Source organism: Oncorhynchus kisutch, linkage group LG8 (genome assembly GCF_002021735.2).
Source record: "Oncorhynchus kisutch isolate 150728-3 linkage group LG8, Okis_V2, whole genome shotgun sequence".
NCBI lineage: Eukaryota > Metazoa > Chordata > Actinopteri > Salmoniformes > Salmonidae > Oncorhynchus > Oncorhynchus kisutch.
In genome coordinates, this window is record NC_034181.2 from 55,038,562 (window position 1) to 55,052,167 (window position 13,606).

Below are 13,606 nucleotides of genomic sequence, written 5' to 3' on the forward strand. Positions count from 1 at the left end.
GATTTGGCATGGGTCCTCAGATCCACAAAATGTTCTACAGCTGCACCATCAAGAGCATCACTTCCTCGTATGGCAACTGCTCGGCCTCAGACCGCAAGACACTACAGAGGGTAGTGCGTACGGCCCAGTACATCTCTGGGGCCAAGCTTCCTGCCATCCAGGACCTATGTCAGAGGAAGGCCCCCCAAAAATTGTCAAAGACTCCAGCCACACTGTTTTCTCTGCTACCACATGGTAAGCGGTACCATAGCACCAAGTCTAGGTCCAAGAGGCTTCTAAGCAACTTCTACCCTCAAGCAATAAGACTCCTGAACATGTAATCAAATGGCTACCCAGACTATTTGCATTCCCCCCTCCTTTTTACACTGCTGCTACACTCTTATCTATGCATAGTCACTTTAATAACTCTACATGTACATATTACCTTGACTAACTGGTGCCACCACACATTGACTCTGTACTGGTACCCCCTTTATGTAGCCTCGCTATTGTTATTTTACTGCTGCTCTTTAATTGTTTTATTTCATTGTAATTTATTTTAAACTGCATTGTTGGTTAACCCCCAGTGTCTCACCTCTGAGAAGCAGTTCTGTTGTGATTACATCACGTAGGGCTGTATTACAGTAATACTATTGGTCAACAACTCAGATTTTGAATCCTAACAACTCAGATGCTTATAAAAGGGTCATAGATTCATTGTCTCTTTCTCTTACGTTTCTGACCTGCGCTGGTGAGATACCTGCACTCTTTCTCGCCAATGGGCCATGGCCATTTCTTTCTCTGACCATGCTTAGAGTAATGCCTTGTACTGCTTTGTAACTTAAGCGTATGCCTTCTATGTTATCATTCAGTTTACAAAGTAATTAAATACACTTGTATTTAGAATTCCATTCTCAGACATTTGTTCATTGCCTATTACTGTAACTCAGCTATAGTGTTCTTGCATATTGCTATTTATCTTATGGAGTCAGTTAATGGGCTAATTACAGTCTTAAGTCGAATGTGAGCTATATACTGTATATACAAAGTATTACTGCCCACTACATCATTGTTTAATGTAACACAGAAGCATAGACCACTTAAATAACGCCTGTATAAAAATCCAAGTCAATATGAGTGTGAACAACATAACCCCTGATTCAATTACATGCTTAGCATTGCTCAGAAAACAAAAGTGATCAAAGACAAGTCAGACATATTGCCTTAAAATCCCTCTCCAATAGTTGTCTTGTGGAAAATAAACTCTTGCTTCAAGTAAGTGCATCATTTTTCAAAGTGGTTAAGAATGTGGTCTTACATAAAATAGCATGAACGCTGTAGGCTGGATGGAAGAGCTTCTACTAACTAAACCATTTTGAGGAGTTACAGTTTTGGACCCAGAAGAACCAGTCCAATACATTTCCCTCTCCACCTAATATATTAAACCGATTCTAGCCTCTGTGCCAGTTTGTTTCCTCTTCAGCGAACTCCTTGTTGACCACAAAAATAGTCTGCACTCGGAAAGAGCACTTGGGATACAAAGACAACAAGGCATATTTCAGTATTCATAATTACGTCACCATTTCCCTATCATATCTTATTTGCATTACCCATGAAGAGCTTTAAAAATGGCAAAATGAAAACATCCCCCTTTGGACTCATTCCCAGAGAAACCGAGCTAGAGCTAGCTACCGTGTTGACTATCACGGTTGAAAGGAACCTCAAGTTGAAGCCAACGAAGCTTTAAACGCTTAACCATGCGCTCTGAGAGCACCTGCATAGCTCTAGAAATTCAACTTTATACTTGTCGTCAACCCTCCTCCATGCTTTCAAAGGAAGTTGTTAGCAGAAAATATATTGTCATGAAGAAGAAGCACCGTCACATGAAATGGCAGTAGCACAACACACTTCACCGTCAGTCTCTGGCTGAGCTCCCAATACTCACATTTCCTCAAGACCTTTCCTTCATTAGCACTGATGGGTGAAAGGACTGGATAGGGGTTCCCTTGACATTGCTCTCACATGTCATGCCCAGGCAGACCAGTGGTGGTATAACCACATCAGTGGTTTATGGAGGAAAGGGGATGAGGAAATGAAGCTATTGAGACACACCTTCCCTCTTCCCTGTCCCTCATTTCTCTGGGGCCTTCCCCAAGTCATAGATGGCTTTATTCTCCAGGATCTCCACTTTCTCCCCTGCAGGGATCAGTGTGTTGGCCACCATGGCCCTGGTCACTGATTGGATGGGGATGGACATCGCTGTGGGAAACATGGAGGAAAAAGGGCCCAGGACCTTCCTGGCAAACCATTCAGCAGGCCGGCTCTCCTGCCTGTCGACCATCAGCACCCTGGGAGGAAAAACAAGAGAAAAATAATTCAGTTGAGTTGTTACAAGTGAAATAACTTACAGCATCAAAATATCTCAGAGTGAACACTGTGTTTACATCATGTGATCACTGGAGAAATGTGTACATTGCTAATCATGACATTGGTGTGAGATATTCACCTATGGTCACCATTTGTTTTGCCATGACTGATAAGGTAATGAACAAGTGAGTCATTTCTGCTAAGATTTTTTTTTTTACACGTGACTAATGCAAATGAGACTTACGCAGGGCGATAGATGGAGTACCTCTCGAAGCCCAACAGCTCAATGTCTGCCTCCACTTGTCCCTGGAGAAGCAAACATCTGCATTAACCAAACAATATGCAGCACTTCATCAAGTAGTTTTACGAGAGAGGCTGAAAGAGGCCTTATGAAAGGCTATAAATGAGGTGTCTTTACTCAGGTGAACATTTTGTGTATTACCTTCACTTTGAGATAGAGAAAACCACTGGTTTTGTCAGCCCCTTTAGAAGACTCTAGGTTGAAGTGTGAGCAGCCCCCTGCCTTGGCGAGCTCCGCTGACTTCAGGACGTAGTCATGGTCAACACGGATGAATCCATCCTACAATGACAGAAAGATAAGAGAAACTATGTGTACATTAATCTGCATTTGACCACATGATCCAAGCAGGTTGTGTATGGTGGGTCGTTCAATGTCCTTTCAGCAAGCCATGACACCCACAATCTCCGATTGTTCTGCAATCGTTTCTGTAGTTAGAAACATAAGAATTTCTGCATCATTATTTTGTTGAAATATAATTTGATCGCTGAGAAAGTAAGATGATTGACTGCACCCAAATGGCCCTTTTTAATTTATAGGATTCATATAATATTCAATAAATATAGCATCTAACATCCGATTTGGACAACAAACTTGTTTCTAACAATGAGTAAGACATGAGGAATCTAAAATAATAGTCAAAAGACATCAACGGACCCCGAACACCCCACGCCAATCCCAACCCAACAACGACTATATAGTATCAGTTCTCTACGTCAGAGAAGTCAGTATTGAGCTGTTTCTTCATTCTATGTAATGTATTCTCAGTGAATTTGATAGTGATTTTTTTTCTGTTCAGATAATTTAGTCTTTGAAATTGTTAGGTTTATGTCACATCCTACATCCTGATATTACAAGGTTCTGACCACTGGATGGTGCTGTTTCTGCTATTAGGGGATAAAATAAATAAATAAATATTACAACTTCCCTCAATATTAAAGGGATAGTTTACCCAAATTACCTAACTTTTTCACGTAATAACAAGAACAGCACCATCTCGTGGTCAGAACCTGATAATATCAGGATGTAGGACAGGACTAAACATAACTTTAATTAATAATTTATCTGAACTGGGGGGGGGGGGGACCAAATTCACTGGGAATACATGACTTAGTATGAAGAAACAAACATACTACCCCCAATAAAAGAGTGGTTCTGCAGAGTGGTTCTGCAGGAGGTGACCACAGACCACTTCTAAGTTCCTATGCTTCCTGGCTGATGTTTTGGTCACTTTTGAATGCTGGCGGTGCTTTCACTCTAGTGGTAGCATGAGACGGAGTCTACAACCCACACAAGTGGCTCAGGTAGTGCAGCTCATCCAGGATGGCACATCAATGCAAGCTGTGGCAAGAAGGTTTGCTGTGTCTGTCAGCGTAATGCCCAGAGCATGGAGGCGCTACCAGGAGACAGGCCAGTACATCAGGAGACGTGGAGGAGGCCGTAGGAGGGCAACAACCCAGCAGCAGGACCGCTACCTCCGCCTTTGTGCAAGGAGGAGCACTGCCAGAGCCCTGCAAAATGACCTCCAGCAGGCCACAAATGTGCATGTGTCTGCTCAAACGGTCAGAAACAGACTCCATGAGGGTGGTATGAGGGCCCAACGTCCACAGGTGGGGGTTGTGCTTGCAGCCCAACACCGTGCAGGACGTTTGGCATTTGCCAGAGAACACCAAGATTGGAAAATTCACCACTGGTGCCCTGTGCTCTTCACAGATGAAAGCAGGTTCACACTGAGCACGTGACAGACGTGACAGAGTCTGGAGACGCCGTGGAGAACGTTATGCTGCCGGCAACATCCTCCAGCATGACCGGTTTGGCGGTGGGTCAGCCCTCCATGTGCTCGCCAGAGGTAGCCTGACTGCCATTAGGTACCGAGATGAGATCCTCAGACCCCTTGTGAGACCATATGCTGGTGCGGTTGGCCCTGGGTTCCTCCTAATGCAAGACAATGCTAGACCTCATGTGGCTGGAGTGTCAGCAGTTCCTGCAAGAGGAAGGCATTGATGCTATGGACTGGCCCGCCCGTTCCCCAGACCTGAATCCAATTGAGCACATCTGGGACATCATGTCTCGCTCCATCCACCAACGCCACGTTGCACCACAGACTGTCCAGGAGTTGGCGGATGCTTTAGTCCAAGTATGGGGGAGGAGATCCCTCAGGAGACCGTTGTAGGGAGGTCATACAGGCACGTGGAGGCCACACACACTACTGACCCTCATTTTGACTTGTTTTAAGGACATTACATCAAAGTTGGATCAGCCTGTAGTGTGGTTTTCCACTTTAATTTTGAGTGTGACTCCAAATCCAGACCTCCATGGGTTGATAAATTTGATTTCCATTGATAATTTGTGTGTGATTTTGTTGTCAGCACATTCAACTATGTAATGAAAAAAGTATTCAATAAGAATATTTCATTCATTCAGATCTAGGATGTGTTATTTTAGTGTTCCCTTTATTTTTTTGAGCAGTGTATATACTTGGCGTGGGGTGTCTGTAGGTGGCTTTTGATCATTGGATAAATCATTGTTAAAATATATTAATCCTAGAAATTAAAAATGGCCAATTTGGATGCAATCAATTAGCAGAGACCACAAATTATTTTTAAATCAAATAATGTTGCCCGAATGCTAATCTTATGTTTCAAAAAACAAAAATTATTTCAGAAAAATCTGAGATGGTGGGTGTCGAAATCCTCTTTCTTTTGACCCTGGTGGTACATGTTTACAGGGGTCTCTCTATCATTGGCCATGAACTCACAGCCCCTGCTTTGGCTTTGGTCGTTCCCAGGCAGCAGTAGCCAACATCATGCCCTTGGAATGCTGCAGCATAGTCATTCAGTTTCTCAAAGTCCACCACCTCCTGCACCTGAAAGAGGACAGAGAACAGGCCAATCTTTATAATGGAATAATAGATGTAGGCTTCTTGTAGGCTTTGTTGTAGTCTGCACACACATTTAAATGGTATTGAATGTTTAACTTTATTCAAAGCTCATGGTAGGGTGTTAGGTGACGCGACAAACAATGGACGCTATACGAGAATTCTACAAAAACAATTAATCATTTGAAAACATAAATGTGACAGTTGTAACCCATGTCGAAAAATCCGAAAAGCAAGTGCCGTGCAAAGAATGTTGAAATCTGTGGGAACAGCCCTTTTTGTCAAACCTGCGAAATCGGTGTGTTCTTATTTGCTCTTTGCGATGGGTATTCCTCAACCTACCAGAGAAAGATTGATGTAACACTGTATTGCCTAGAAGTATGGGTAAGTCCTGAGGGTGTGTCATGTTTTGACTGAAACATAAGGTAAAAAGTTTCCTTCGCTTCTTTCGTCAGATGTTTTCAGAGACACTAAAAAAATAAAGCAGGCTGCAGCTCACAAAGTAGAGCTTCGTAGCCACGTTTTGATGTATGGGTTGTCAGGGACTAGCACCTAGTCTCTTCTGTGCCTAGGCTAATTATTTACTGCAGTTTATGCATCACCAGAGTAACTCATAACATTACAATGTAACCCAACTCAGGTTCAGGCCTAACTTATTAGACTAGTAGCCTTCTGTGTTTACAGTTCAGACTTAGTGAGAAGTGTGCATCTATGTTAGGCTGTGTGTGTTGGTGGGGGTGCTGTGTGATTATACGAGGATGCTGAGAAGTGTGTGCCTGCGTTGGGCTGTGTGTGTGTGTGTGTGTGTCTCAAGTATTTAATTAGCATGAAGTAGTATTCTAATTTCATAAATTGTTACACTCTTAGTTTTGCGTAAAGCATGAATATTTGTTCATGATACCTTAAATTATTGGGCTTAAATTACTGTAATTATGTATAGCTCTTTTAATTGAAGAATTTAAAAATATATATATTTTTTTATAATCTCTGTTCTGCATCAGCCTTAGCCCTTGACCATGACTCAGTACCATTACATTAGATATGAGTCATTGGATGAAGGCATCTATTTTAGGGTGTAGTTTTGTTAAGAGCCGCAACGCTCGGTCTGAACATTAACACACATCGCCCGTTCTACAGTTTTGGAAGCACAAGGACCTTATATTTCATATCTGTGAGAAATTATACAAAAATAAATAAATAAAAGGTTAAGTTGATACATGCCTTTCATAGGGTTAGGGTTCCCACATGGTCATATTTCCACGTTACAGAGCTTGTTTATGGAAAACAGTGCTAATTAGCAATCTGCGTCTCTGAACCGTGTGTAAACGGAAGACCAACGACACAAACGTGTTGTCACTGACAAATACTGTAGGCTGAAACTTAAAACCGGTTAAAACCGTGTAGAGTAAGTGTGTATTTTGCATTTGTGAAATTCTTTTGATGTGATATGAAAGTAGAGGGATTTATATTTCTAGAACTGTACCGAATTGAGTATCGATTCACATTTAGATGGAATATTGGGTTGTTTTGGCTTCCAGAGCCAATTCACACTTTAAAAAGAACATGTACGGTCCTTGGACTAAGGTGTAACGTCAGTCCAATATTGGGCTACATCAGCCTTGAAAACAGAGCCGGGCGGCCCTATATGCTCACTACGCATGTTGCGTAGGGCCCCGCAAATTACGCAAGGGACCCCGCCACCCCCTCATTTCAAAGCCGGTGTCAATGTTTATAACTTCGATGAGAGGATGAAGCAGAACAATCCTTCTGGTTACAAAAGGAGATTATTACGTTTGATAAGACGCTGTCAACGGTGTTTATAAACTGCAGTTCGGAAAAGATATGTGCGTGCACAAAATTAAACCCGCGCTTTCCAGCAGCAACCTCTGTGCGGACCAGTCCAGACAATATATGGGTGTGATGGCACTCCTCATAGGCACACAATTTTAAAACAAGACAATGATTATCTAGACAAGGTTTAGTTACAACTCTGGACTAATGCAAGATGGAAAGCAATGGATTGACATGGATTTATATATTGAATTTAAAAATGTTGATTAGCTGGGCATACTGGGGAATATGGATGCACATCTCTCAGTATATAATAACCATCAAGCATTCAGCCAAGCCATAGTATAAATAGTATTTTATATTTGAAAATGTATAAAAGGAAATCTGTGGGAACCAGTTTGAATGGGCCTGATGCAGCTGATAAAATAAATAGTATTGTTATCTATTATTTACAGGTGCTATGCTTTAAGTTTGTCAGTAGAGGAGATGGTCATATGATTGAGTGTAGTCTGGCCCAGGAGTGTGAAGGTGAACGGAAAGGCTCTGGAGCAACGAACCGCCCTTGCTGTCTCTGCCTGGCCGGTTCCCCTCTTTCCACTGGGATTCTCTGCCTCTAACCCTATTACAGGGGCTGAGTCACTTGCTTACTAGGGCTCTTTCATACCGTCCCTAGGAGGGGTGCATCACTTGAGTGGGTTGAGTCACTGATGTGATCTTCCTGTCTGGGTTGGCGCCCCCCCTTGGGTTGTGCCGTGGCGGAGGTCTTTGTGGGCTATACTCGGCCTTGTCTCAGGATGGTAAGTTGGTGGTTGAAGATATCCCTCTAGTGGTGTGGGGGCTGTGCTTTGGCAAAGTGGGTGGGGTTATATCCTTCCTGCTTGGCCCTGTCCGGGGGTGTCTCTCGCTCTCTCTCTAACCTGAGCCCATGCCTCAGGACTACCCGTCATGATGACTCCTTGCTGTCCCCAGTCCACCTGGCCGTGCTGCTCCTCCAGTTTCAACTGTCCTGCCTGTGATTATTATTTGACCATGCTGAACATTTATGAACATTTGAACATCTTGGCCATGTTCTGTTATAATCTCCACCCGGCACAGCCAGAAGAGGACTGGCCACCCCACATAGCCTGGTTCCTCTCTAGGTTTCTTCCTAGGTTTTGGCCTTTCTAGGGAGTTTTTCCTAGCCACCGTGCTTCTACACCTGCATTGCTTGCCATTTGGTTTTTTTTGGCTGGGTTTCTGTACAGCACTTTGAGATATCAGTATGAAGGGCTATATAAATTAATTTGATTTGATGCTGGATCATCAGCCAGTTCAAGCACAGACTCAATTGATCCACAGCCAGCACTAACACAGACCCAGTACAGCCATCTTCAGCAAGCACTAACACAGACCCAGTACAGCCATCTTCAGCAAGTACTAACACAGACCCAGGTGAAGTAAAGGCAGCCTTAACCAGTACTAGCACAACCAGAGGTGTACAACCAGCATCAGACACAAGCAGCTCAGACCCTAATAGAACAGTTTCTGCTCCACCAAATTACCCAGCAGACCGGCCCACAGTCTTAACAGACTTTATGAGGACTGAGTTAGTGTGCAGAGGTCCATTCCAACCAGGACTGGATTGATCTTACCCTAAAGACAAATCTAGAAGAGGTTTCCATTCAGGCTTATTACAGAGACAGCTGTCAAATGGGGAAAAGATTACCAGGAGCTGGCTTTCATACTCTAAAACAACACTGTATCATTTTTGCTGTAAGCTCTTTTCTACAAAACAAAGACTACAAAATAATAAAGGAAGGCGTGAATCACTGGTCAAATATCAACACCATGAGGGTAGTCCTGAACACACAGACAATATGATTAAGTGGAGACAACTTGATCTGCTCCTATGTCGGATTCTTGACCAGATACAAATGACAATGTTGGAGGCAGAAAGAAAGAGATGGCGGGATGTCCTTACACGTTTAGTAAGTATCACCCAGTCTCTGGCTGAAATAAACCTAACATTCAGGGGTTCATCAGACAAATTCCTACAAACAGATAATGGAAACTTCCTAAAAGAGGTTGAATTACTGGCAATATTTTACCCGGTTATGGAAAATCTCAGCAAAATTCAATGTGGAGAGACATGCTTATTACCTTGGGAAGCACACACAGAATGAACTGATACAGACTGTGAGTGACAAGATTCTGGAAGCAATAGTGACTCAAGTAAGAGACTCAAAGTACTTCTCCATTATCTTGGACTGTACAGCTGACATTAGTCACCGGGATCAAATGTCCATTATTCTGAGACGCTTGGCTTTAAAGGGAAAGCCAGAGATCAAGGAGCACTTCCTTGGCTTTGTGAATGTTGAAGTTACAACAGGCTTGAAATCTGTCCACTGTCATCTTAGATAAGCTGAACGAGCTGAAGATTCCATTTGAAGATTGCAGAGGGCAAGCTTGTGATAATGGGGCCAACATGAAGGGCAAGCACCAAGGAGTACAAGCCAGACTACAAAAAAAAGAAAAATCCTAGAGCCGTGTTGGTCCCATGTGGAGCACATGCAGATGCTGCCAAATGTCCAAATATATGCAGTTGTTTTTTTTTGTTGGCATGTGCAAAACCTCTACGCCTTTTCAGCGGGCAAACAAAGATGGGAGTGTTTTGAAGAAACACGTGGACATAGCCGTGAAGTCATGGAGTGACAAGATGAGAGAGTAGGCTCCAAAGTGTTCATGCAACAGGTAACAGGCTTCCAAGGTTCAGGAGGCATTACTGGAAGCCAGACAGACAATCGACGATCCTGTGGCCAAAGTGGAGGCACAAGCACTTCCAAAGGAAGTTGCGTCCTACCGCTTCTTGATTTGCTGTGTCGTATGGTGTGAGATACTGACAATGACATATGGTGGGAGATACTGACAATGACAAACCAGGTGAGCAAGCTCCTTCAATCCGCCTCAATGCAGTTGGATATCGCAGCCAATTTGATCTCAAATGCAAAGTCCCCCCTCACTACATACCGGGAAACTGGATTCTCTGAGGCTCAGACAACAGCCAAAAGCATTTGTGAAGAAATGAATGTGGAGGCTGTTCTGAAAGAGAAGAGACTGAGAAACAGCAAGAGGCATTTCAGCTACGAGGCTCCTGATGAACCAGTGACTTGATGCACTGAAAAACCTTGGAAGTCAACTACTTCAACATTGTGGTCGACTCTGCTGTGACATCCACGGATGAGAGATTTGAAACACTCAACCAGGTGAAAACCAAACATGGAGCGCTGCTGAACTTCAGCACTGCCTCTCAGATGTCCAGTGACTCTTTAAAAGGCTCACTGCATGGAAGTTGACCCTTCAGAGATGACTGTGACATCAGCGGAATGGAATTTCACTGATCTGCCATCAGATAAGATGACTGCCTTTTGAGCTGCTTTCCTTTCTCTGAGGAAAAACCTGGAGGAACTCTATCCTAACCTTTTGGATAGACCTAAGAATTGCGGTCACCCTACCAGTAACATCGGCAGAGAGGAGCTTTTCGAAATGAACCCTCATCAAAAGCTACCGGAGGTCTTCCATGTCACAGGAACGTTTGAGTGGTCTGGCCATCATGAGCATAAATCATGACGTGGGGGAACACATGTCCTATGATGATTGTGCCTCAAGAAAGTGCAGAAGAGATATTTTGATGGTACGATTTTAATTCAAACATTCAAATGTTTTACACACTTAGTAACATTTAAGATTGTAAAGCAGAAGTGCATTTGTGTCAATGGCTGCTTAACTAACAATGTGACATACTTTCTCAATTTCTTCCAGACAGTCCAGATAGACTGGTGCCCATCCTGATGCTGAAAATGCCCAGGCTGTTAAGGGAACCAAAGTTAATCACACAGCTGTATAGGTTTTATTGGACTTTGAGCCATAGACTATAGGCTTATGTTTACATTGTTTAGGCAAAGCTAATATTGTGAGGACTGGACTAATTACCAGGCAGCAGAGACAAAGCTCATTGTTATATTTGATTATTTTATGTTAATGTTTCATGTTAATATTCACTTGTCTTAAGATTCTATATAAAATATTCCATTCAATAAATAGTTTGTTTATACCTCATTCTGTTCTGTATAGGTATACTTATTCTTAGACCGTCAGATGGAGCAAACTGTTTTAAAGGAGGGACGATTGTAGTGGGAGCACTGGGGTGTCAGGTGTGACTGTGGCAATGGCAAATGGTTTACATGGCTCACGGGTTAGGTAGGAGGGCCCCTTAGCAGAATTTTGCTTAGGGCCCCAGGGAGGTCAGGACCAGCTTTGCATGAAAATGTCATAATATGACCACCCTATCTTGAGATATTGGACAAAACATGTTAAATATAAAACAGGTGATTTGGTGCCATTATTGACTAGGGATGACCATTGACCTTTTCCGATAACTTGAAAGCAAGATCCCTCAGCAATGGTAAATCCTGTCCTCATGAAATAAACCGTTCTGTGTTCCTGACAAGCTTCCCTATGACAGAACAAAGTATAACACCAGAACCAAAAGTTTTTTTGTTTTTTTACCTTACTCATGGATGAGTGTTACTTTGCCAAATTGAGCAGGGCCCGGTGTCCCAAAAGCATTTCAAGGCTAAATTCATCTTAGAACCATACAGGCCCTGCTTGAAAAGACAACAATACACTGACAATAAAGACAAGTCCCACACCTACCAGGTTCTCATACGCTTCGCCTTCAAATGTGAGCTGCCGCCTTCCGATGACAGTGATCCTCGAGAAGAGCTTCCTCTCCACGATCTCTTTGAGTAACTCTTTGCCTGTCTCTCCAGAGACACCAAGGATAAAACAGCTTTTATTCTTCTGTCTGAAGTCCTCTGCCAGTGGTTTCAGGTCGTGTGCCATCCTGAAGGACAAAACAAGACAATGCTTCACCACTGAGGAGAGACCTAATAGTTTGATCGCTGTTGTACACAAAAAAGCAGCATGATACCGCATTTTTTTAATTTATTGCAACACAGGTGTGTGGGTGGGTATAATTTGTGGAACGTCCCAACGTTCCAAAAACGTCGTAAAGTACAAGGTTGCCAACGAACAACGCATACGAAGTAGCATGACCAAGTCACCTAACGAACTAGCTGCCAACTCACCACGTAGCTTATTCTTAACGTCTTTCCATAGGCTACCAGAGACTTTTTTCAGAATAAACGTGGCGAGTGAAAACGTAATGAAATAGCCAACTCGGTCTCGTATTCCGCCGCTATACAACTTTGCATGCGTTGTTTGTTGGCAAGCGTGTCATTTACGAAGTTGTTGGTTCATATTCCTGTTGGAACTTTCCACACATTATACCCACCAGGTGCGTGTCACGCCTTTACAACGGCCTCTTGACTGCTAACTAACTAGCAAGATAAATAAGGTAATGAACCTTTTCTTGCAAGCCTCCCTCGAAACCAATCACTCAGCATTACAACTAGCTGTAAAAACAGACCAGTAGGCTACTAGCTAGTTACGGTACATGCTAATAATTCCCAACCCTGACTGCAGACTGAGTGACACAGTCAACTCACGTTAGTTCGAGTGCTTCTGACGCTCACCTGGTCTATATCGTCCGTTCGCAGTTTTCTAGATGGTGTAAAACGGCTGCAGATGACAGTGAAAAGTCAATCGCTGTACCCCAGCTGCTTTCCAGTGGTTTCATAACAGATCAGCGAGATAGCGAAACAAATGAATGTGCCCATGGAAACACGCATCCGGTTCCTACCGTCGTTGGTGATAGGAATTCGCAGTAGAATCGACAAGCCCTGCCTAATACACTGTCAAACATATTCCGTGAAGATGATAGTACATTCTGGAAAATGTTTTGAATTGTTCTTGTTTTATTGGGACACAAATACATCTGATGCATGTAATTAAATAAGAAGCCTAGCTTTGACGGTTTCATTATCATCATTGTCATCGTCATGATTACTTTCCACTTATCGATAGACTTGGCAGAGGGCAGTAAAGTTCCAGGCATTGATGCACACGGTCACAGTGGCTACTTGTCAGGAGGTACCAAAGAGCATTTGGTAACACTATATTGCTGTCAGTCTTTGTGATGTTGTGGTCAGTGTCTTTAATTGTCAAAATACATTTACACGGGATATCAAATGACATCAAACACGGTTTTATCACTGTATAAACCATGTATTCCCAATCACCTGTTCACATTCAGTAATGAAATAAAAACATATCTATGTACATGCGTTGTCTTATGTCTGTTCATCTGTTACCATCCTTTTATAGTTAATTTCCAGCCAGTGGTTCAGACCAAC

At 42.9% G+C, this 13,606-nt stretch overlaps 1 protein-coding gene across 4 annotated transcripts; it reads right to left on the reverse strand.

The window, feature by feature from the left end:
* Window positions 1-1,030: 1,030 nt before the first annotated feature.
* Window positions 1,031-13,086, reverse strand: htatip2 (HIV-1 Tat interactive protein 2). Of its 4 annotated transcripts, none has more exons than XM_020489328.2 (6): window positions 12,860-13,086; window positions 12,006-12,195; window positions 5,403-5,510; window positions 2,789-2,926; window positions 2,591-2,652; window positions 1,031-2,327 (listed from the first exon to the last, which is right to left on the reverse strand). In XM_020489328.2, exons 2-6 carry the CDS (start codon window positions 12,192-12,194, stop codon window positions 2,111-2,113), a joined length of 714 nt encoding a protein of 237 aa, XP_020344917.1. In that variant the 5' UTR covers window position 12,195; window positions 12,860-13,086; the 3' UTR covers window positions 1,031-2,110. The 4 variants fall into 4 exon arrangements, with proteins under 4 accessions (XP_020344917.1, XP_020344916.1, XP_020344918.1 ...); XM_020489327.2 differs by having other exon boundaries at window positions 12,887-13,084; XM_020489329.1 differs by lacking the exon at window positions 12,860-13,086 and adding an exon at window positions 12,718-12,837.
* Window positions 13,087-13,606: the final 520 nt, after the last annotated feature.